At 43.8% G+C, this 24,762-nt stretch overlaps 2 protein-coding genes across 5 annotated transcripts; one reads left to right on the top strand and one right to left on the bottom strand.

Annotated features, from left to right (window-relative positions):
- Positions 1 to 749: 749 nt before the first annotated feature.
- efna1a (ephrin-A1a) lies at positions 750 to 14,706 on the top strand. Of its 2 annotated transcripts, none has more exons than XM_046418119.1 (5): positions 750 to 1,140; positions 11,497 to 11,792; positions 12,525 to 12,590; positions 12,706 to 12,801; positions 12,931 to 14,706. In XM_046418119.1, exons 1-5 carry the CDS (start codon positions 1,043 to 1,045, stop codon positions 13,053 to 13,055), a joined length of 681 nt encoding a protein of 226 aa, XP_046274075.1. In that variant the 5' UTR covers positions 750 to 1,042; the 3' UTR covers positions 13,056 to 14,706. The 2 variants fall into 2 exon arrangements, with proteins under 2 accessions (XP_046274075.1, XP_046274074.1); XM_046418118.1 differs by having other exon boundaries at positions 760 to 1,140; positions 12,928 to 14,706.
- Positions 14,707 to 20,248: 5,542 nt separating this feature from the next.
- On the bottom strand, positions 20,249 to 21,755 carry dpm3 (dolichyl-phosphate mannosyltransferase subunit 3, regulatory). Of its 3 annotated transcripts, none has more exons than XM_046418383.1 (2): positions 21,654 to 21,755; positions 20,249 to 21,423 (listed from the first exon to the last, which is right to left on the bottom strand). In XM_046418383.1, the coding sequence occupies exon 2, from the start codon at positions 21,375 to 21,377 to the stop codon at positions 21,099 to 21,101; it is 279 nt and encodes a 92-aa protein (XP_046274339.1). In that variant the 5' UTR covers positions 21,378 to 21,423; positions 21,654 to 21,755; the 3' UTR covers positions 20,249 to 21,098. The 3 variants fall into 3 exon arrangements, with proteins under 3 accessions (XP_046274339.1, XP_046274340.1, XP_046274338.1); XM_046418384.1 differs by having other exon boundaries at positions 21,559 to 21,674; XM_046418382.1 differs by lacking the exon at positions 21,654 to 21,755 and adding an exon at positions 21,506 to 21,647.
- Positions 21,756 to 24,762: the final 3,007 nt, after the last annotated feature.

The following is a 24,762-nucleotide window of genomic DNA, read 5'->3' as shown; positions in this document are numbered from 1 at the left end:
AAATATTATTTGACTATGTTTCCTTTCTGTTTTATATAGAAATTCAAGTGCTGGAAAACTGTATTGTAATGTTTCAAATGGACCTAAGTATGATTGTAAGATTCACACATAGGAATAGTGGTCAACTAATGTCTGTCCTCACACAAAAGACTCATAGAAAACCTGCAAGATAAAAAATACTAACTTCATCTCAAGAAATCACACTGCAAACACACCACATGTTGCACAAGTGGTGCTTAAGTCAGGGTGGTGCGCTGCAATGATAGATAAGGCTCAGGAGGGAAACTTAACAGTCTGAGCACATTTGACGCCAGGCAAACTAGAACAACTGTAAAACATAATACAATAACATAATGCTTTAGGGTTTCATTTAGTGTGTTGGCGAGCTCTATAATTAACTACGAGGTATTTTCTAGACTTTATTTCGTCGTGTTTTTGTATTAGACTGCACTTTATTTTAGGCGTTGGTGTTTGTGTCTCCAGGGTGTGAAGAATGTAAAGTACTGTAGAACTGTAAATATACCATGCAATTTGCAAACTTTTATGCATTAAAAAATACCTGGAATCCTGTGTGAATGAGGATATGATATTTAAAAATCAAATAAATGAACAAATTCAGTCATTTTTACCTGATTTATTTAATAGTCGACATACAGCAGAACATACAGAGAAACCTGCGGAGCTCGCGGCCCTCGGACAGCCTTCTGATTGGTCCCTTCTGGAACAGGAGGCGGGGCTCGCGGCCGTGGGTGTTTCACAAAACCAGCCACCACGCAACTCAGGCTTCATTCACTACGGATTTGTTGAGTTGACTTGATCCTCTGAGGGTTTTTTTTAAATTCCTAAGCGAATCTGCTTGTGTTTCCTTTGTCTTTTGGAATCTGTGCATGCGCAAAGCGGTTTTTTTTTGTAACCGTGCAGCCTCCAGGTGCGCGGACGAGCTCTTCTCGGTAAACTTTTTTTTTTCTTTTTTTTTTTCTCTCTTTTTGCACAACCTACCTGAGTTGTGTGTCCTCTCTGCACGTCTCCATTCCTCTCCACCATGGATTTGGTTTGGATTGTGGTCTTCGTTGTGAACGTCTGCGCTTGGTTTGCTTCAGCGGAGCGGCACAGCGTCTACTGGAACAGCACGAACCCAAAGTAAATATCTGCTTTCATTTGCTGTTTTCCCGTCTTATTTCGAAGCCACCCTCTCACTTAAGGCTTTACCTATCAATGCACAAAACAAGATTGTTTGTCACCTTGAATGTGAACGAACTCCCATATTCACATGCATTTGAATAGTTTCAACTCATGCATATTCAGCGAGCTTGTTGCGATGAGTTTGTGATGCAAGCGACCCGCTGCTGTTATGATAATGTGAGGCAGTCGAGTCCCTCCTTTCCTGGACTCGAACCTGTCATTATAATGCTGTTTACCTGTAGTGCTGTGTCTAACCTGTTCAGGTTTAATCCGTTTCACAATCTGTGTACCTGCACTGCGGGATTAGTTAGCTCGGGTTAATGTCGTCCATTTATCCATTTATTTATCTTGTAAAATGACAGCAAGCGGCTTATACTTTCGATGGACAATAGCTCGTTTCATCGTGGACAGAGAAATGCAAGGATATGGTTATATTTAAGCTCATTTCTGTACAGGGCCACTCCTCTTTACTCTGTCTCCTCTGCATTATTTATTTTCAGTGTGGCATCAAGTTTAATTTCACTGTTGAAAGTGAATGAATATATGCTCTCTTCTGTCGTTTTGTGTCTTCATTCATGAGCTGAAACCCTGTAAGGGAAAACTTAAAACTTCCCTTGGCGAGGGTTATTTTTTTCTGTGTTGGTTTTTACAGGTCTGACTCACAGCCCGACGTGTTGAAATATCTGTTGCCCCGTTTGACAGAGAGTCCCAACCTTTGTGTGGAGAGGGAGGCTGCAGTATCTCTTAAATCAAGAGATATCACATGGGGTTTAGGTGGCTGTCAGGGAGACGTAGGGGTGTTCATATTTCAGGCGGTAAGACAAGTAATAATGGTGTATGACAGAGACAGAGGAGGTAACTTGAGGCCTGCCCAGTAGGTCACGCTGTGGGAGAGAGATGGATCGCTCACGGAGGGAGAAATCCGAGCTCAAATTGTCGGGGTTAGGGGGCCATTCAGAGTAAGTGAGGGTCAATTAGAATTATGGTTGATGACGGCCGGGGGTGAAATGACTTGGGGTTCGAGGAGGGTTATGTTTACACATCGCAAAATGAACTTCTACATCCACCCACGCGTAAACACACCCACTCACACACTCTTGGGGCAGGCAAGCACAAACAGAGACTCCAGAGACAACCACTCAATCACAAACCAGGACACTCCAACAGACGCCTTCTAAATCAATCAGCGTTGGCTCAAAACTCTCTCTGGTGCGCTAACACATGTCTTGTCTTGGTCTCAAGTGCTCCGATACTCAAATAATCTCGGCAGGCTTACGCTCAATCACCTTTTTCCTCCCGATGTGGTTCGGCGTGCGTTTACTGTTCTCAGAAAGGCTGTAATTATTGTGACAAAGCCTTTCACTTGAAAATCAGAATGAAGTCAAAGCCCTAGATGGAAAGGCGTTTTGTTGTGTCTCCGCCGTGGAACGACAGTGATCATTCCCGTTTACATACTGGTAATCCGTCCTTTTGCACTTGCTGTTTGTTTTCCGGATGACTGTGCTAAATCTCTCCCTTTGGCCACTCTTAATCCTGCATTCGCAGAAAAAGCACAGAGTTTCTGAGATGTTTTCATTTGGTGCTTTTCATCATTCCCCGCAATCTGCTCTCCCCTTTGACTCGATACTCGATACAGTGTGTTGACGTCCATCTTTTCCCTCGTGAGATGTGGGTTTTTTTCCCCCCCTCCTTTCTCGGGCTTCAGTTTGTTGTTCCACCTCTTTTGGTCAGAAAGCTGCCGTTAATCAAATCGATCTCAGATTGATCACTCTGGTCCGTGTGGTACAGACTCATTTCCTTTTTCTTTGTGTGTTTGCTGAGGGATTTAGCAACACACACACTCATTCCCACATATACATGCACAGTTGCCGTGCTCACCACTAATTTGTGCGTTTCTATGAGTATGCCTTGGGCCCCGCTGACTTCCAAGGTCGTATCTGCCTGCAGTTTAACAACTGCTTTATTTCAGCATGAGTGAAATCCGTTCCTGGCAGTGCTTTCTGACCTTTCACTTGTTAGCATATTTGTAATCTTTGTGTCTGACTAGCAAAACTGATTCCCAGAAAAAGAGGTTCATCAGTGTGCCCAGTCAGCTTGGGTCCCGGCATGCCAGTGTGTGTACGTGTCTTTTGTGAAGGGAGTGTCTGCGCACAAGCCTGAATACATGTGTGAGCGCTCACTTGTAACATCACAAGGCGGGAGTGACTCACACGCTTGCGTACACATTAACCCCAGTCATCCACACACATGCACACATGTGCCACACGGCTGTGATTGATGTTAACATCGTCCCAGGAGCCCCGTGGACTCTAAAACTCCCAACGTGAGGCAACAACCTGCTCTTTCACTGCACCTTCCTCCCGATACCCCTTTCCCCTGCTGACAGAGCATGAGTAGACCACCGTCACCACCACCCACTCTCCTCCTCCTCCTCCTCCTGTGCTTTGTACCTGTCTCCCTCGCTCTCCAGCACCTCCCTCCCCCTCTTCTTGGCCAGGTTCCCTTTTCAACTTGGTTCTGTGGTCTCCAGCTCTGTGAGTCTGTTAACTGTTTCATGGCCCTCTCGCGCACATCTGTTTGATCCGCTGTTTATTTTAACATCATCACCGCCGCTGCCACCTTTTCTGTTATGATAACACATTTTTGAGCTAATCTGCTCAAACTCTGAAGTCTGTCTTCTGCTATGTTTTGCTAATGAGCTCTTTGATTTTGGCAAAACCACAAAATTACGCTTCCAGATTGTTTGAGCTTACCATCGCAGGCACAGTGGTTTAATTCACTTAATTATAATAATAAGTCTGCTTTTTTGTGCCATCTTGGCTCAAACAAGGAAGTTATTTAAGGTATGTTTCACCCACATGAAGGATTTTTTTTGGTATTTATCCAGTCAATATGGGTGTTTTGTGATGCTTCCCATACAAATTGGGGAATGGTCTTCACTGTGAGCCACAGAAAGAGAATAGTAACTGGTGTGACTGATTGGGGGTCAGAGTTCACTATGTGATGAAGTGGCACAGCCTCTATCAATCTGTCAGTCATTCTGTCACGCCGGTGGTCCCTGAATACTGGCTGCCACTCAGGCCAGCCCCTCTTCACACGGCCATGGCTCTGCCTCTGGGAAACTCTCATTCTTCCCCATCCTGTCTTTTCGGTCCCCTTCGCTCCTTCACCAGCTTTTATCTCAACTTTACAAGCTGTCCCTTTTCAGTCTATTATTTCCTCAACTCCAACTCTGGCTCACGGAGAAGGGGGGAAGGAGGGAAGCATGCTAAGAGGTGTGGAATTTTTTTATCGTTCTTGGCACCCATGGCGATCCGTCACAAGGCACTTTGCCCTTTCCTTCACGCTTCTTTCCCCCTCAGCTCTCTCCCTTAAAGCGCCCTTCTTCTGCCTGCCCATGAAAAGCCACTTCAGCCTTCCTTGCAAACCTGTTTCTTTTTTTCCCCTCCTCTTCCTGGGTCTTTTCACATGTCTGTCCATCTATGCTTCTTCCATCTCGAGTGTCTTGCTGAGGTAGTGAAAGTGACGGAGCCAGTCTGAGAACCCAAACCATGAAAGAACAGGATTTAAATAAAGAAAAAAAGAAAGATGTGTGTAGGAGTAGGACACAGCGTCTGTTCGCCTTCTGCGCATGTGGACGCCCACTTTTGAGAGATGAAGAATAAGATTTGGGTCGTCACATCGGTGTGGTGTGATTAGGTGGACACAGTAGATAAGGGATTTCTTTGACTTCCAAGTAATCTGAACTGGAGCTACTTTCTTGGAAAAACATCCAGGTTTCCCACTTCACTCCCTAATCCAGCCTTTGCCCACCCCCCCATTCATCCTTCTCTGCACTAAAATAAGTCTGTCAGCATCCTTCTCTAGCGTCATCTGCCCCCCCCCCCCCCCCCCCCCCCCCCTTAATCGGGCCTTGTAATCTGTCTGGTAAATTCAATCTGGGGGAAAATACTCTGAGAGATTGTCAAGCGGATGGTAATCGCCTCTCATAGGCTCAGTGATCATTATAGTGTGTTGACGCATATCTTTGCAGTCTGTAATCAGCTGTGAGAAGACTTTACCTCTGTGACCATATTGACAAGACTTTTTTTTTTCACCCCCCAAAATCTGATTTTCTTCCTGTTCAATATTCCCTCTCCTTGTTATGTTGTCTGAGACAGGAGGGCTTGTTTCATTGACCGCACTAGATAGAGAATCAGGCCAAAGGTTTTTGACTTCCCGCAGGCGTGCTGTCAGCGTTACCCAAGTCTGCACGCTGTCTGCTGTGTGTTTCTCTATGAAGTGCTGCACTTCCTGGCTACGTCTTTTCCCGGGAAAACAGCGTATCCTGTCTGCACAATAAACAATACAGTTCTCACACACCAACACACGCAAGACTGTAAAAGTCTGCACTTGGGAGTTGATTAAATTTCCCAGGCTTGTATGAGGAACAAACACATTTAAACTCTGAGAATAAGTAGATTAGCAGTGATTAATGGTGATTAATTGTTTTTATGAGGGATGTGCGCCTGTCGCGCCTTGAGGATGATTTGGGATCCGCCCCCCTCCGCTTGCCATGCTGTCAACTCTCTTGTCTGTCTCTATTTGGGATTCTCCTCTGATCAGTGTCACCCCGGTGAACCCCCACAAGTGTTTCTCCTCCCCCTCGGCCATCCTCCTTATCTTGGCAGCAGACTTCCCCTGCTCCTTCCCGCCTTGATCTTCCTCTCTGCGCTGCTTTACACAAAAATCATAGAGGAAGAAAAAAATCCATTAGTACACAGACTTATAAGTAGAGCCAGCACTTTCTTTCTCATGGCATGTGTGAGGGAGAGATACTGAGTGTGTGTGTGTGTGCGCACGCATGTGTGTCCCAGACTTGTTTGTCAAGTCTTGGTGACATTCAGTGCATCAACACTGTGTGTGTATGGATGAGGAAGAATTATACAGCAAGAGTCAGATATTATCTTAGAAAACGAACCATTGTGTTTGTCTTGTTGTGTAAATAGGAGTCATTGTGTAACTTTTTTGTTTTTCTTTTGCCTTCTTGTCTTGTTTGTTGGATGTCTGGATTTAGTGTGTAAACATGTCCCCAAAGCAATTACTGGCACCCCCTGGAGGCCAGCTGTATTATTACCTTTATTACTACCAGGTATTTGTAAGCTACCGTTACTACTTCTGCTACTACTTTTAAGAAATCACTTTAATATCTGTGGCCTGTACTCACATGTTGTAAATTCCTCATGGAATTCATTAAACCACAAGATTAAAATGTGTTTGCTTGGGAGAAAAAAACACTGTATGAAAGTTTTACCTTGTGGAAATCAATCCAACAAAATCGATTTTCTTGTACAGATATTTGCCTCCTGAGAAATGCTATGTCAGTGTTGACCTTTCTCTTCTGGCCCTTATAAGATACAAATGGCTCGGGGGACAGCGTGAGACAGTTGGAAAGAGCATATGTATTCATCTAAGCCTCCTTAGTGCAGTGGAATCAGCCAATTATTTCTCTGCTGGACTTAAAGCTGTGTCGCTTTGCAGAGAAGCAAAAGGAGCTCGGCTAGTTCAGCCAACAACACGAGCAGAATAACCAATGATGCAGACAGACAAAGGTTGAATGACAGACAAGAGAAAGCTGATTGAGATGGATGACAAAAAGTCACATGGTGCAAAGACTTCAGGCTGGAATATTATGTTGGGGGGTGGGGGGGGGGTTGGCCCATGTTTGTTTCTGTGACGACCCGTGCATACCCACGCTGCATTGTGCATAGCTCTGCAAACGGTGGGTCACAAAGCTGCATTTTTGGAATACCACCAGGTCAGGTTGTGATTGGTTCAGCAAGTCTGGGTTGGGGGGAGGTACAGAGTTGACATGAGGATCTGGTTTGCTTATTGAGTGATGAAAGACGGACAGAGTGTGGGAGGGGACAGCTGACACTGATGGATGAATAGATAGATGGATGAAACATAAAGAGCCTGAGCAAAAACGTCAAACAGTCTGGTTTGACTAAGCTCGTGATGCACCTCAGAAAGGCGTCACCTCTCTCTGATACGCCACCTCCCTCATGCAGTCATGTAGTTTTTGCAGACATATCTTTAAAGAAACCGATCGCTTGTGTCTAGTGTCTTTCATTATTCTGTCTTTCACTTTCCCCTCTGAAACCATGGACACACACACATACACAAGCAGAGTCAGTGTGGCTCTTTCTGAACTCTAAAACACCAATGTAAAAGAGTAATACCCCTTCTCTGTGTGGGAACAATAGGGGTGGGGAAAAAAAAAGCTCCACCCTGCCTGTCTCACCCCTTACTCTGCCCTCGCTGTCCACTCTAAGCCCCCCGTATTAAGCAGGGTCTGGTGCTGATGAATGGACCAGAGCTCAGCCTCTGCTCCACCCAATAATCCAGGCTTGGACGAGCCGATTAGGTGGTCCCCACATTCCAGTTCACTCATCTGTGATGTGCGACAGTCACCTTTTGGGTCATATTAATGGCATGTGTAAAACCTATGAGGAAGGTAATCTTGTTTATGGGGTTAGGGAGGCTTGTGGGGCCTCCTGTTTTTAGGTAACATGGTCATAAATATCCACTTTGTCCTACAGTGGCCTTTATGGTCCTGAAAAAAAGGGATCTGAATCGATTTTCAAAGTGATCATCCAACCTGTAGATGGAATTCAATTTGCTGACTGTTTGTATATAAAATTTCCCCGTGCTGACTTGGCGATTGTCCGACCTTTGATCCACATTGCAGTCCCTTTGCCTCAGAGGTCCAGCATTCCACAGGGCGATAGAGTGCAGAGATGAGAGGGTGATGGATGGATGAAAGGAGGGGGTAGAGGTGGAGAAGAAAGCAAAACGCTGGCCAGAGAGATTAAAGAAGAGAGATTAGACTCCTGCTCCTGAAGAGGCTCCAATAAATCAGGAATTCCTCCTCTTCAGAGAGGAGGAAGAGTGGCCAAGAACCTTCTACAGTGTGTTTTTTCACCAGATTGTGTTTTCATATTCACACATTGGACCACTTCACGTTCCCTTTATGCTATCATCGGTGTTCATTACTGGCAATTTCTTTATCCACTTTATCCCGAATGAAACCAACTCCTAGGTTCTACATACTTATACATACATACATACTAATCACATTTTAAAATGTTTCGGGCTGGGACAGACACACGTTCCCATAATCCTTCTGCCATAGCTCCACCAATCACCCCTAAGTAGAGAATCCAATGACTCCCCCACGCTGTTTCTTCTGCTGAAACTCCTAGCGTCAATGTCATTGAAAGAGAGATTCTTGGGATAAACAATGAGAATAAATCAGGACAGCCTATTGACAGAGAGGGGGAAACAGTCTGGAAGAGGGAAGGAACAAGGGACGCACTGGGGGAGACAAAAAGACAGGGGATTTTGTCTGCTAAAGTGAAGGTGACATGATTTGACTTTGTTAGCTAAACCTTTTGACACAGAGGCCTAAGCTCTCTTTGAAGTGTGTTGCTCCAATCGGTTAATTAAGCTGATGATGTGAAACGTTTCAATTCCGAGGCGTTAGAGGGGAACAAAAGGCAGCTGGATAATTAAAACTATTTGCCATTAATAAAAGGGGCTAGCCAGCCTCCTCGGATGCGTATTCAGCCACTGTTCTCTCTGCTAAGTGAGGTATTCCATCAGCGCAGGCACCTCGTGAATAGAGACACTGTATGAAACGGCGGCATTGATAAAGCAACAGTAGCACTCGCACAGATACTCTCACTGAGAGAAACTTCAAAAGCCATTTCCAACTCAAGCCCTTTGACCCCCCCCACCCCCTGCCCACGCCTATTCATGCCCTCTGTCTTCCCCCCAAACCCTCAGCCTAAAGGGGCTGGGAATTGAGGAGTAGGAAGGCATAATTACCCCCCTCTGGGGCGACTTTAATGCCCTTTTTTGTGCTTTAATTGCACCCCCCTTCGACCCCCTTTTGATGAACACATTGGGAACATACCGCAACCAGTTTGTAATCGGGTTCGGAGTGAAGGAGGGATTGGGCGAAGGGAGCTTGTTTGTGTGTTTTCAGTGTTTGCAGGGGGATGATAACTCTGTCAGGCAATAGCAGACAACGGTGTTTGTTCAATAGTGTTATCGATTCGGCTGGAATTGAAAGTGGCAGGGGGAAAAAACACTTTAGCGCCAATCTGGTAAACAGAGCGTGGCAGGCAAACTGCAGATAAGCACTAAGCTGTCTGGACCATGGCAAAATGATAATTATTGCTCTCCCCCCCCTGAAAGTTAGCTGGAGCACAATATTATCAGCACAGTTAGATGGAAGTTTCATCAGTTTACTGAAAAGGTACTTGTTTTCTAACAGGCCTGCTGTGTAGCTGTTGTAATGGTGTCGCCAGCTAATCTGGTCATCAGTATTGAGGGAATGCAGTCAGGCAAAGGAGGGCAAAGAGAAAGGGGGTGGAGGGAGCCAGAGGTGGGGGAGCAGGAGTGAGGGCCCAGTGTTTGGAGCCACAACGTCTGTCCTTTTACCAGGGGGTTCCAGAGAGACCCCTGGCCACAAACAACAACACCAGCTAACAAGTGATGGAGGCCTGCGCCTGCGCCCTTTGATCATTAGTCACACATATGGACCTTGTCACACAAACACAAATCCCCCCAAATGTTACTTGTTACATTTATGGATTTTTATGAGAAAATGAGAAAAATCTACTTGAGGAGAAAATGCCTTCAGTGGTAATGTTGTTTCAAGGTGTTTGGTTAGCACCCTGTAGGCTTTTGAGAACTCGTAACCCTTTGAGATCTGTAGATCTGATTAAATAGAAGTCAGTAAGTTAAGTGACACACTGGCTGGCTGCTTCTTTTTTGGGTGGGGGGGTTGTTGAAAGACTGGCAAATCATCCATGTATTCATTGCAAAAGCAACAAAACCCTATATTACACACACATTCTCCTTGTGTGTTGTGAAAATATTTTAGTCTGTCAAATTTCAGCCATTCTCAGGGAACCCATGGTGATCCAGAACAGTAGGAGACGGTAAACTGATAGGCATCGCTTGGGAGCTCAGTACTGGGGGAGGAGGTGTGGGTGAGTGAGTGGGTTTGGTGGGTGCAAACCGTAGGTAGCTACTGCTTTAGGCTGTTGATAGATGGGAATTACTGGGAAGTGTGTGTGGGTTTTTGTGTGTTGCGAGAGGCCAGCCTCTGCTCCGGGCTAGTGATAGATGGCTTTGGCTGAGAAGAGAGCATTAGCTGTGAGCTGCCCCTGGAGCAGTCACACAGTCCAGGGGAAGGGGACAAAGCTGAAATACCTTTAGTGACAATTCCCTGGAGATAGACTCATACTATCTGTGAAAGAAAATCCACGAGGGGGGAAGGAATCATGGACAGTTGAGATAAGGCCAATTTAAACTGCTTCAGAATGTGCTAAATTGTTATTTAACTACTCTAAAGTTTCTGTAATAATTGAATGGTGTTTGTGAAGATATATGAAACAGGCAGAAATTTTAAAATGTTTTCTCTGAGTGCTCTTTGACTCGTCCACGAGGTGTTGGAGGATATTTAGTTTACTTAAAAGACTGTCATAAAGAGGGTGGAGAGGGCGGAGGAGTGAAGGGAGGGATGCATAGAGGAATGGAGGGGGAGACAGACAGTCTGACTGTCTCTCTGTATTTGTAATGAGAGGGAGTGTGGTGGGAGACAGTTACAGACCGTCACCAGGCTCATGTTAAATGTGTCTGCCTGTCTCTCCAGCGTAATGAATGGGTTAAAAACATGTGACCTTTATTTTTATCCTTGTCCCTATCTTAAGTATACGAAGGTGTTTCTGCTTCTGTTAATGTGAATTTGGAGTTGTGAATTTTGCCTCTGCGAGTGTGTGTGTGTGTGTGTGTGTAGCCTTGCAGATGTCAATACTCATCTCCTGCTTTGACAGGCTAACTGACTGCTAATGTTTCTCTGTAAACATCATTCAACTCCTGGGGGACTTGAAATCAATGTGCACTCAGTGCTAACTTGCGGCACAGCCGCATGGAGCAGCAGCCACACTTGCTTCATGTATATCCATATTTATGCTCATGTCTTCTGCAGATCACTCTGCTCCTTATTGCATTTTCCCTCTTCATTCCACTCCAACACACACATATATCCTCACTCACAAACACTCTCCTTCTCCTGCTCTATCTCTCATTCCCAGGCCTCTCAGTCTTTCCTCTGATTTCCCTGTTGTACACTGGCGTGTAGTCGATCAATATATAATCACAGGTTTTGAGGCTTATATTTATTACCGCTCCGATGCTATAACCACGGTTATCAGTCTTCTGTCACTTACATAACCGTCCTCGTCTGTCTGCTCCCTGCAGGTTTCTATGGGACGACTATGCTGTAGAGGTGAAGCTCAATGACTACCTGGACATCGTTTGCCCCCATTACCCTCAGGGTGAGGTGCCGTTGCTGGATGCCGAGCGATATGTGCTCTACATGGTGGAGCGTGAGGACTACGAATCCTGCAAGCCCCAGTCGTACGATCAGATGCGCTGGGAGTGTGGCCATCCGTTTGCTCCTCACGCCCCTGAGAAGTTCTCGGAGAAGTTCCAGCGTTTTACTCCATTTACTCTGGGAAAAGAGTTCCGCCAAGGAGAAAGCTACTATTATATCTGTAAGTGTCATTATAGCTGTCTCTCAGATGTGTCACTATGTTTGTCCGTTAGTGTTGTCTGCAGCCACACTGTATCAAATTTCATGGAAATCCATCCGGTAGTTGTCCAGAGATTTCACTCAAAACCACAAACGTCAACCACATGGTCGTGCTAGCAGGAGGAAAATTCATGGGCTCATCAGGATCATTAAGATTCATCATATGGGAGCCACAAATCTCTGTTTGAATTTCTATGGCAGTCCATATGTGTTGTTAAGGTATTTCAGCCTCAACCGCCCAATGTGCCATCCCAATAGCTCTATCAATAGCATGGCTAAAAATCTCTGCCTTCGTAAGGAAGTGAGGACACGATTCTGCAGTTTTCCTTTGTTTTTCTACTAACTGTGATATGCAGGAGCTCTGTGGCCAGCTCTTTCAAGCTTGACATGGATATCAACTGGGGTGTTGGCTCAGTTTGTGCAATACTTACCCTGCTAGAATGTAACCGCAAAGAGCAAACAGTGCTGTCACCCTGACCATGGCTGTAATTAGATAAACGGCAGGACAAGACACACTTCGTCTGGACACAGATGGCCGCCTGAAGCTTTGTCCGCGTGTCGGTCTGTCTGTTGGCCAGTGTTTGTTAGTTTGTGTGTGTGAGAGTGCATGCATGCAGGTGAATTAAAGGGCCCGTACAGGACAAGTGCATTAGTTGTGACGTTAACGCCTGTGTTTCTGCTCTCTCCCTGGCAGCCAAACCTTTGCACCACCATGGACAAGAGTGCCTCAGGCTCAGGGTTGACGTCGTAGCTGCTGACGGTGAGTATAACTGCCCTTCTGGCTGTAGGAGAGCAACACAGTGACCTCTGGTAGTCATGTCAGAATATAGAAAGACCCACACAAAGTAATTGATGGCATTTTTCTTTTCTTTCAGGCTCTCAAGAGGCCAGAGTGGCTAAAGGAGGCACTGGTGGGGCTGCAGTTGGAGCTGGGGGTGGGGTTCACAACCCGTCCAACAGACTGCCTGCAGGTATGTTGACCAACCCTGTGTCCTTTCTAATTATCCCTGACCTTAAAACAATCCAGGTACATTCAGGATTACGTTGGGTTGCAAATATGCGGTACTAATGTATCTTCTTTATCTCCCATCTTCAAGCAGATGACCCAGTGGTAGTCGTGCCAAAAGTCCAGAAGAGCGTGGGGGCAAACTCTGCAGTGGCAGCTACATCCCTCTCAATCCTCTCATTGCTAGTCCCATTTTCATTACTGCTATTGTTGCACTGAGAGCACACGAAAGGACTGCTGTCGGCAGACTATTTTTTTTTTTTCAGGGACTACAATGAAGACAGTCCGTGGGGATGAAACCACTGACTCAAAAAGACAGTTTTCCATGCCCAGTGCTGGCCACAGGGAGAGAGACTTTTGAAGCTTGTAAAGCACAGATGGACTCGCTTGCACTACATGTGCTGAGTAACTCTGAGCATTGGAGACAGAGTATGCATACTTTGTCTTATTTTTCAAGAGGTGACAGTATTTTTTTTTGTTTTTTTCCTTGAAAAGACCAAGCTCTCCTTGGTTGGTAATTTTTAGGGCTCTCTCCAAAACAACATGAACATCTTTGGATGATAACCATAGAAGAAAGAAGTTGAAGAGGGACCTAAAGTTGTCGAAGAACAATCAAGAGCGAAGACACCAACTCTGAATTCTATAGATACGTATTTCCACATTAAATGAAAAAGTAATCTCTTACCTTGAGCCAAAGATCAGTCATCTCTCCAACTTGTACACTATTCCACCCTTGAGTATTGTGTACTATTTGTTGTATTGTTATCGTAATGGTATTGAGTGGCATTGATGTCCCAAGTGATTACTTTCTCTAAATGTAGCATTTACAGACACAGGGGCTGTTTTCATGACTACCATTCCTGTTCACACTCGACCATGTGCTTATATACTGTAGCACTAACACTGCACAGTACAGACACACCAACACACGATCCACAGCCGTGTTACACACAGACGCACACACACTGATATCAGATGAAATATAGTAACACATGAAAACACACTACATTGAACCGTGTTACATGTACATTCTGTGAAAATAATTTATAACATTTGCAGCTGAGAAGTTTTACTGTATATACCATGTGCTCACGAAAAGAAATGTTTACTGTTGGCAGTGGGGAGAGCTTCTTCTCGTCCTCCTGGTAGAGTTAGTACTTGTGTGAAAGGGAAAAATGTGTGAGTTGAAGTGAGAGTAAGAAAATGTGTGCATGCAGTGGAGCAATTGATTGAAAGAGTGACCAGATGAAATGTTTTTCTGCCAAAAGCGAACACTGAGATGTTGTGTGCGTCGCAGAGAGGCTGGACTTCTCTGTTTGTTTGATCTTGCCCCTGTATTGGTTAAACTGTCTGACATGAAGAGCTGCAATCAGATCTTTATTACAACAGGACCCCAGACCCTGTTTATCATGGTGCTTTTCTTCATTCTTTCAAACTTATTTGGAAAACAAGCATATATTTATATATGTATATATACACCCAAACACAAAGTTAATCAATCAGCTGTTTAGAATTTGAGAACAATTACTGAGAACAACTTTGGGTAATTTGAATTGTATAGTCACCAGTTCACTACAGATAAGACACAGCATCGAACCGAGTTGCCAAGCACATCTTCACCTGACAGTCTGGCTCGATCAACAAAGCACAACAGTGTGTGATTACCATTGAAGTCAGTCTTTTTTTATCTGAATTCTTACCTAATTTTGTACATGTGTAAGTAAGAGAAGTGTATAATATGTGTGTGTGTGTATATATATATATATATATATATATACATAGAAGATTATATAAAGACCTGTTTGATAAATATGCTAAATGTGAAAATTTCATGTGAAATAAAAAAAAGGATATTTTTGGAAAACCAGAACAGCCGTCTTGTGATTACTTTTAAGAGCATGGTGGCATGGCTGTAGAGATAAATGTTGGTCTCTCTGTTTTGTTTGTTCCTTGTTGTGAGGACTTGGTCCAGCTGGTACAGACAGACATGGTTGCTAGTGAATTAACTCTCATGACTTAAGTGACCATCAGACTTTTCCTCTAACAGCATGTGGTTTCTGGTGAAATTTCTCAACAACTATTGGATGGATTGCCATTAAATTTGGCACATGCATTCATGTCCTCCTCATGTTGAACTGTAACAAATACGTTGATCTTTTCATCTAGTGCCATCATCAGGTCGAAATGTTTATTGTGCCTAACGCTTTGATATGTGACCAAATAACTGCAAAACTAATGACATTCCCATCAGCCCCAGCAGTACTTTGTGTTAGCATGTTGCCACTGGAATATGGCAAACACTAAACCTTCTAAATGTCTTTATGCTACATTACCTTAACATATAACATTGCCACTGTGAGTATGTTGCCATGTTGTTGCTGGACATGATTTTGAATTAGCTGCCCTAAGAAAGAACTCGCAATCCCGTTTTCCTGTATCATCCTAAATGAAAGCTCACCATTTCCCCTGTAACTAGCTGTCAGGAAACCTAGCCCATTTCTCCTTTTGACTACACCGGAAAGATCTCCAGAGAAGGAGCCAGTAGCACAGATAATGACTCACACACTCTAATGTGACAGGAGCTGAATAGAATCAAGGCCAATGCAGCCAGAGATGGTAAAAAAGAAGAAGTATTAGAGAGAAAAAAAGGAGAGGGCTGTGTGTTTATTATAACCATTAAGGTTGCCTTCTGGCACAAAGACTGAATACACAGGTGCGATCCCTCCTACCATCTTTATCTCAACCTACATGCAAGCCTCCACCCTGAGCTACATAAACACACACCTCTTTTCTCCAACCATGGTACTTTGCTTGTCTACAAGTTGCCTGACAAGCCATTGTTCCCATCTCTCCTTCTGTCTCTCCCTTCCCAGGGGAGCTTTATGGCCGTGACAGTAAAAACAGCTGTAGCACCAAAAACTGGTGCCACTGCCTCACAGCTCCCCAATGTTTTCAAAGGGATGGCCATAAATTAGGGCTGGCGGACAGGACCCTTAACCGTCCGACCCCTGGAAGAGGCTCCATCATCATGGGAGCTCATCAAGAAGACACAATTCTTTTTATTTACTCACTTGTTCGGTGTACCAGCTTGAGTAAATGTGTTGAGCAAGTGCGAAACCTTTTAAAGCTGTAGTAAATGTTAAGGGCAGTCATGAGATAACCGGAACAAACGTGAAGCATGGAAAACAAGAACATCCTGAAGGCAAAGTTTTCACAGGCAGTTTGCGCACGATTTTAAGCCCAAATTCAGAGGTCAGATGTATTACAAGCAGCAGCCAGGACAGTAGGAATCAAAATCTCTCAATATTGAGAATATGATCACACGAGATTAAACATGTGATATGGCAAATTTAGCACCAATTTGTGCCTCTCATGTATAACCATTACATTTAAGCCACAACACTACAAATACCAATACAAAAAATAAACAGCAGGCAATATCTTTACAATCCTGTCATCTACAGCTGTTTTGAAAATATCTCCAAAAATCCTCAAAAGACTCTTTTATGATGAAAAAAACTTTTTTATAAATAGATTTCCCATTTCCCTATACCCTATCCAAGCAGTCAGAAATGACAAAGGCCATTCTTCCCCTCCTTTGATTAGATATGAAAAATACATACAAACAAATTATTCTGTTTAAAAATGTACAACGATCAAGTGTAACATCAGTATAGAAAAATATAGCTGTGGCTGTTTAATGTTGTACAGTTTGAGCATTAGCACACAGTATGTCATTTCCAGTATAATACTTTACATTTAATAGTAGCCTACCCTTTTGAGATACTGGTAAAAAATGTGCATTAATCAGATTTGTTTTATTCAGTTGGACAAAAAAGTCTTTAAGGATTCTAGAAATACCTTCAGAGCATGAATGTTATTTTAGCTATGATATCGGCATGGCTTGAACCCCTGGCTTTTCCTCCGGCACCATCGCTAACATTTGTGTTTTTGCGAGAAATTTCTCAACATTGCATGTTTCCTTCTCCTGACTTTTTATCTAGCACCATCACTAAGTCCAAATCCAGTCTCTTTCAAGATCGCAGTGTATTATTATTTCTGAAAAAGCTCTAACACATGAAAGTAATGGCAATACACAAGAGGCACAAACTGGGGCTAAATTAAATCAAACATTCCCCAACTAGAGGATAAACAAGGCATTTATCAATTTATCAGCAGTCAGAGTTTAACAGAGCGAGAGATGAGCCAACGATGTGTGGCGTTAAAAACTGGGAGGAGGCCATGAGACGCTGCAAAAAAAAAATCACATTTCAGGGTAGGTTTGGCATGGCCAGCTGGTCTATCTCTATATCTCCGGACTGAGTCAGGCCACACTATCAGCAGGCCGCTTGACGACTCGTCCCTGTCTGCCTTCAAGCGTATGTCAGTAGTAGAGCCAGGAGTATCAGCCTTAGAGGCCCTCTGGGAGATTACCTAATGTTATTGTAGCTATTTGTAGCATTTATAAGCTTCTATGCTGCCCTAGAGTGAGAACCTGGTGTCCTGTAAATATCAAAGCAGCTGTTTATGAACAGCGAAAGAACAATAGGTTGACCCATGAGTGACTTTTTGGTCCCAATCTTATCATTTTTTTATGCAGTGATGATGCAGTGAATGTTGGGAGTAACTGGCATTTTAATGTAGATTGTAGAGGCTCCTTTATTCCGTCTTTCGCCACAGTCCAGTTTTAGTGGCTGTAAAAGCTTTAGATGACAGCACGGTCAGACGGGGTTGATGGGAAGGAAACACCTTGGCTTTATAGTACAAGTTAGAGCGTCTAGACCAATCAGGGCACATTTTGATCCCCAGCCATTGCCCACAGTCGGGGTGTGTTCTCCTGTTCCCCGAAAAAGTCCTGTCACTCAAGCTCACTGCCAGGGTCATCTGTCTTGTTCCAGCTCATGCTTTGGTTTCCTGTCCATGTCACTTAGTTACTTTCCTTTATTCATTCATTCTCACTTAAACATTTCCTTATCAACTATTTACCTCCTGTTTTGATTCATCCACGTGTCACTCTCTCATCCTGTTATTACTGTTGTTCTCAATTTCGGACTGTATCAAATCTTCATCTCTTTTAGCTTTGGGCCTCGATTACCATCTCCATCTCCCTTTCTGTCCTTCTCTAGATGGTTTTGAGGTTTTGCTGTGAAATGTGTGGGTGGGAAAAAAAAGTCTCCTCTGTGCAGAAAAATGATAACCTATCATATTTCAGTCGTGGTTCTCAGCCTGTCAAGATGGATTTGCTCCCTGTGTTGTCACTGAGTGTCTCTAGAAATGGTTTTTTTATAGTGTCTTGAGGTCTCAGTGGGGCCATGCTGCGGGCACAACCTCGTGGCCTGATCCTCTCACTGTCTGTATCCCCATTATGGTTTCCTCCTCAGCTCCTCTCCCAATTTAGCTGATTCCTCTCACCTTGTCACTACGGGGGAGAAGGTAAAGCACACTCCTTGCATGTTTTTCATCCAACTCGGTGTCCTTTTCTTTCCAAATCCTGCTCCTTTGAACACAGACAGATCAATTATGAAAAGCTCACTCACGCCCCAAAACCCCAAGAAAAGAGTACATGTGCAAAAAAACCCAAGCAGCCACTTAGACATATCACATCACTGAGTAATTTTAGATGACAGATGAGCAAGTATCCAGAATTTGCCTCTTTGTACCAGAATGACTTAATAATTTAACTACTGTAGTTGGTATTGTAGTTACTGGTTAGCGCTGTCGCCTCATAGCAAGAGGGTTCCATGTTTGAATCCCAGTCTGGGCGTTGCTGTGTGGAGTTAGCATGTTCTCCCTGTGCCTGTGTGGGTTTTCTCCGGGTACTCAGGCTTCCTCCATTCCTGTGACATGCACATTAGGCTAATTGGCTGCTCTACATTGCCCCTAGGTGTGACTGTGTGAGTGTGTGGTTGTCTGTCTTTGTGCGTCAGCCCTGCAACTGACTGGCGATCAGCCCAGGGTGAACCCCGCTTCTCGCTGTAGTCAGCTGGGATAGGCTCCAGCCCCCCCACAACCCTGACGGATAAGCAGTATAGAAAATGGCCGGATAGATGGATACTTAGCAAACCAGCAGCATATCTCCACATCACAAAACAACTGATTCTCAACTTTGGTTTTGTATTATTTCAGTTCAGTTTAGGTCAGCTGCTACAGTAAATGATTTAATGAATTGAGGCCTGTCTAAAGATTTGATTCCCACAGATATACATGAAAGATCATTCTCGCCAGGGCAAGAAAACCTACATTATTAAATAATTAAAAATACTCATGTGAGCCAAAGTCTCAATAAACATGCAGAGATAGTGAATTACTATACAATAACTATCATGGATTTTGCTTAATGGCTAAAGTTACTGTACTCTATCAGGTGCATCCTCTCTGCCACAGTGGTGATTCCTGTTGTCTCATGTTTCCTAAGAATGAAATGCATGGGGATTGAAAAGAAAAAAAAACAGCTTGAGTATTTGAACTTGTTTGTGATGGGACGCCTCCCATCTCCATGTGTGTATCAAATTACCTGCTATAATGTAAATGCACAGGGTTAAGTCTGGGGTGACGCTTACTTATGTACTGTATACTAAGGAATTAAAAGGAAGATACACAAACATGTTTATGGTGTTCATATACATACAGATGCACTGTATGTGGCCTTTCAGATGTTTGGTCTAATCTGATTTATACCTTTGTTTGGTCGCCTGTAGAAAAAGAATGAACAGATGGATGTCTTCAAAGTTAGATTTGGGAAGAATGATGACAAAGAAAAGTGATTAAGTACGAGTAAGAACATAACTGCCTACCAAGGGAAGCCTTTGGTGTAATTGCCAATGCAGAAGATTTTCTGGTAAATAACAGGTTGCCTTTCATCCACTCTGCTCATGCAACAGCTTGCAGACATTCATGGGGGGTGACGTTGCAATGCATGATGGGGCAGCAGCCAAATGGCACAACGGGCACAGAGAGAACTGTCTACTCTTTTGCATTTGTTCTGAAATTGTGGGAGCTTTTGAAACCATATAATGATGCCTTTGGCCAGGATATGCTTTGTTTATGCACAGCAGGGACTCATTGAAAATGAGCATAGGCAGCCTTTTAGACTCACACAAAAAACTGTACTTGCCAACATCACATTACTTCAGAACTGCATACTTAGCTTATATTTTCTGACTGGAACAAAATCAAGTGAGGGTTGAAAAGAATATGCTGCAAGATGTATATTTCACGATGAAACAAAAGAGAGCTGTCTTTTGCACAAAGACAAGCATTGAGAAGTTGATATGAAGCCCTCAGGCCATGTGGTTTATGCTTGGAGAAAGAATGTATCATATATGCAAGAATTCATGCACATACTTGCATACCTCTTGGTCCTATCTGAACCCCCAACCCATAAACACACACACATTTGTTGGCAGAAAAACTGAAGGAAACAGGCTCCATTTTAATTAAATCCCACGAAGAGCCGCAGGACACAAGTATGAAATTGGACAACGGAATGTACACTTCTTTACAGATAAAATCTAGTCCATCCATACTGACAAGCAACAATCTCCAGACACCCACAACAAGGTCCACACAGTGTAGCACAGCTTTGGAGCTGATGCAGATTGAAAGCATCTGAGAACACTCAGGGGACACAGACTTCAGTCAGATTACTCCAGTGTGACCTCTGGGGTTCATTTGTTGGCATTTCAGTGATCGGCAACTGGTTACAGATGATAATTTAGCATACCAGCAATTCTTGGGGGGTATCTGAATGTGTGCAGTTTGCAACCAAAGAAGGCACCATGTGTGTTCTTCTTTCATGTGGTTTATGGTGTGCCAATCAGTAAAAAACCAGCTGCTACCATTTGATTCAAAGAGAAACTGACTTTTCAGCATCACTCGTAACTTTATAAAAGAGGTCTTCGAATGGTGAGAATGCAAACTGCTCTGATGTAATTTATGAGTAACGTGGAAAAACACACATTAGGACACTAATGTCTAATTTCCTGGAGTATATCCGATCAATATCTAATCTGAAAGACAGGACACAGGACACTCTGTAAAGCACAGCTGGATGAAGGATGATAATGACTGATGTACAGATCATATCTGCAGGAAAGAAAAATGAGTCTTCAGCCTCACTCAAGAAATTTCACAACTTCAACAAAAGATACGCAATTTTTCAGTGACTCCAACATCACAAGTGCACACACTTGGCTGTGTGTCAAAGTGGTCCGTGCAGCTCTGTCATTCTCTGAAAAGTTTCTACAAAGTTCTTCTCAAATTCTACATCTTTAAGCCCTTTTTCCTCAAGTCCTCTTTGGCCTCTACTATCTGCTCCTGTAGCTCCTTCGCCGCCTCCTCGCAGTCATTGAAGGTAGCCACTCTGTATCCCACCGTGGCCAGGGAGTAGCAGCCAAAAGACACCAGCAGATAGAGAGGCATCGGCCAGGCAACTTCTCTGTACGTCTGCGGGAGGCTCAGGTCCAACAGGTCGAAAGTGACCAAAGCCCAGACTACGCCGAAGACCGACACGCCGAACAGCCACTCCAGAAGCTTTGTCATGATGAGAGCTGCCGCGGGGATTTCAGGTGAGCACCGGGAAAACGACCTGAAAGAGAACCGCACGTTTAAAAGGTTAATCATTCAATTAGCTTAGCCTTAGCACGCCAAAGTAGCACCGTGTTAGCTACCTGGCTACAAAACACGGGAGAGACAAACAGCAGGGGTGCGATGGGGATACAACCGTTGTACAAAAACAATGATTTCATTGAAGTTCAGTCGTTTAAGTTGAAGTTTGTTCAATAATCGGTTTTAGAAATCCTAATCCGACGTGTTTACCTCGTCTCTAACGCCACCTCAGCTCTGCGCACATATATGACGTAGAAAACGGCGACGCCTTCTGGGAAATGTAGTTACTGTTGCGTTACTACTCGTTCGTTTTCTTTGTCTTTCTTTTTGTTAATTTTTGTAATTTTCATACTATCTGCAAGATTTTTTTTATTTAAAAGCAAAAATCAAATTCAATCTCCCTGATCAAGCCAGATTTGTTAACTTATTTGTGCATGTTTTGATAATTATTTTTGCAAGAAATGTAATGAAGTATTTTTTTTAGCCAAGCCTACATGTTTATTGATTTAAAAGCCCATATTAGGCTGTTTTTTCATATCAGTGTACCGAATTCATATTGCATATTTCCTGGTCTGTTGCAGTGATTGTCCACCAGTTTGTAAAAAAGGAGTGAGAAGATAAAGTGCTCAGAGAGATTAATACTTGCATTTCCCCCAGGTTTTTTGTACTTCTCAGTAAATCTTAATGTTGTAGCTCTGCTTTTAATTAAAAGACTGCCATGGACTGTTTTCTGATATATTAACAACCAATACCCTGCCAGCTGAGAGGGAGAAAACAATTTGTTTCCACAGTCTTTAATAAGGCCCCCGGTCAGGCTTTTAACGCACATTAGACCGCTAACTGTTTCTCTGTGTCATCCTCTTAATTTAGAAAGGCCATTTTGAAAATTAGATTACCATTAGCGTGAGCTGAAAGCTATCCATAAATACAAATGTTATCGCAAAGTGAGGAATCCAACAACAGTTTCATTAGGGGCCAGTGGGAGAAGCACTTGGTGTTTGATCCCAGTTTCTCCTCGGGTGCCATGGGGCACGTCTGTTAATTCAGAGTGGTGAACTGTCCAGGCGCAAAGGGCACAGACATCTCCAGGGTGAAATCAGGAGGAGTGGGAGATGTAAACATCATTCACTTAGCTGGAGAGAGGGACCCACTAAAGAGCCACTTAGAAATAAACATCATTCTTTGGGGAAAAATAGAGAGTTATTCTTAGGATGGTGGTGTTTATGTTTGTCTTCATCAGTGTTAATAGTGCAAGTGACGATGTGTGTGCATGCCAGAAGGGTAAAGCCTGTTTGTTCTGTTTATGGAGACTGTTAATATGCAGGACTGGAAGCTAGTCAGGGTTTATGTCTGTTTGCTGAAAGCATAAATCTTTAAATCCCAAAATCAACAATTATATTTCCAACTTTGCAACATAGTTCGAGGATGCTGAACAGCTTTAAGGTGTAAAGCAGCCACGATATATATGCTATTGCCTCACTGTTTGTCCAGGTTGATTGCTTTTTGATTTTCCTAACAAGAGGCGGCAGAACAAGGAGCAGCCACTAAAGCCTAATTTCATTATTGATTAATATGCTGCCAAGTGAGTTGTTAAGCTTTTAATAATTTAGTCCACAAAATCTCTCACAGCCCAGGGTAACTTCTTCACATTCGCACAACCCAACAACTCAAAGATATTAAATTTTTGATGATGTGAAACAGAGAAAAGCAGCCGATCCTAACATTTGAGAAGATGACTTCAGTAAATGCATGGCCCACTTTTGCTTGATAAATGAGTCCATTGATTATCAATTATCAATCCTATTATAGCCTATAATGCCCATATGCAAAATAGACTTTACAGTAACTTTTTTTTCTGAATCAAATCCATTAATATTTTTGAATTAGATCTTGTTTTCGTGGGCGGCATGGTGGTGCAGTGGTTAGCACTGTCGCCTCATAGCAAGAGGGTTCCAGGTTTGAATCCCGGTCTGGGCCCTTCTATGTGGAGTTTGCATGTTCTCCCTGTGCCTGCGTGGGTTTTCTCCGGGTACTCCAGCTTCCTCCCACAATACCAAAAACATGCACATTAGGTGCATACTGGCTACTCTACACTGTCTCTAGGTGTGACTGTGAGAGTGTGTGGTTGTCTGTCTTTGTGTGTTGGCCCTGCGATTGACTGGCGACCAGTACAGGGTGAACCCCGCCTCTTGCCCGTAGTCAGCTGGGATAGACTCCAGCCCCCCCGCGACCCTGACGGATAAGCGGTATAGAAAATGGATGGATGGATCTTGTTTTCTTGCAATATAAAACAGCCTGGACCTGTGTGATGCATACCAGACTGTAACGGTCATAGAACAAATTGAAGAATAGAACTGAATCCAGGTGGGATTACCCACGGCATGCTGCATCATTACATACATCATAGCATGTGCCATGTCCTGCCTGTGCTGCACTGCGAGTATGAGCAGCAGTGTGAGCGTGTGTGACACTCAGTGGGAACAGCAGAGCTGGCTTTTCTCAGTGTATCTCCCTGCCAGCTCCTGTTCCGTTCCAGTACTCAGGAAACCTGTGCTCCAGTCGAGAAGGCCTGGCAGACACAACACAACAGCCTGCAAGTGGGAGGGGTACTGAAACAAGAGAGAATGAGGGAGGCAGGGAGAGAGAGAGAGACGTGAGAGAAAGAAAGGCTGAGAAAGAAAAAGAGAGGGACATGCACAGTGAGATAGATCGGGATAAAAAGGGATATAGGGAACCAGAAAAAGGAGGGTGGGGGGATTTCATAGCTGAGAGGGCAAGAGAGGAAGGGAAAACCGAGAAGGCCAGGAATGCAAAAGAAAGGGTGACCGAGTATGTGGACGAAAGAGGAGAGGAGGGAGGGGAGGGAGCAGACAGGGGAGAGAGTTTTAGACAGGGCGGTGAAATCAGGGGATTTGCAGGTGCAGCTTGAACAACCAGTGACCTTAATGGTGCATTAAATCCAGCTGTTGCTTATCCAGACTTTCCTTCAATCCCCTTAACACCTTCAACTGCGCAATAGACTGCATGCAGCATCTCTGTTCCCACAACGAGGAGTGAGTACAGCAGCGTAGGCAGGAGGAATGAGGGAGAAAAAAAAGGCATGAATTCAGTGTGTGAGAGGGATTGGCAGAGACACAGTGATGGAAGAGAAGATACTTTCCCAAGTGCAGAAATAGGAGTGACTCCATCAAGTGTGCAGAGATAAGAGACATTGATAAAACAGGAAAAGTGGAGAGTCGTGTTGACTCTATCTCTCTGGCTTTGTCAATATTAGTAAAATGAAAGGTCCAGATAAGAATGTGTGCTACTAAACAGCTAT

Source organism: Scatophagus argus, chromosome 17, assembly GCF_020382885.2.
Source record: "Scatophagus argus isolate fScaArg1 chromosome 17, fScaArg1.pri, whole genome shotgun sequence".
NCBI classification, from domain to species: domain Eukaryota; kingdom Metazoa; phylum Chordata; class Actinopteri; family Scatophagidae; genus Scatophagus; species Scatophagus argus.
Note: the sequence above shows the minus strand (reverse complement) of the source record. Positions and strands in the feature narration are given on the sequence as shown.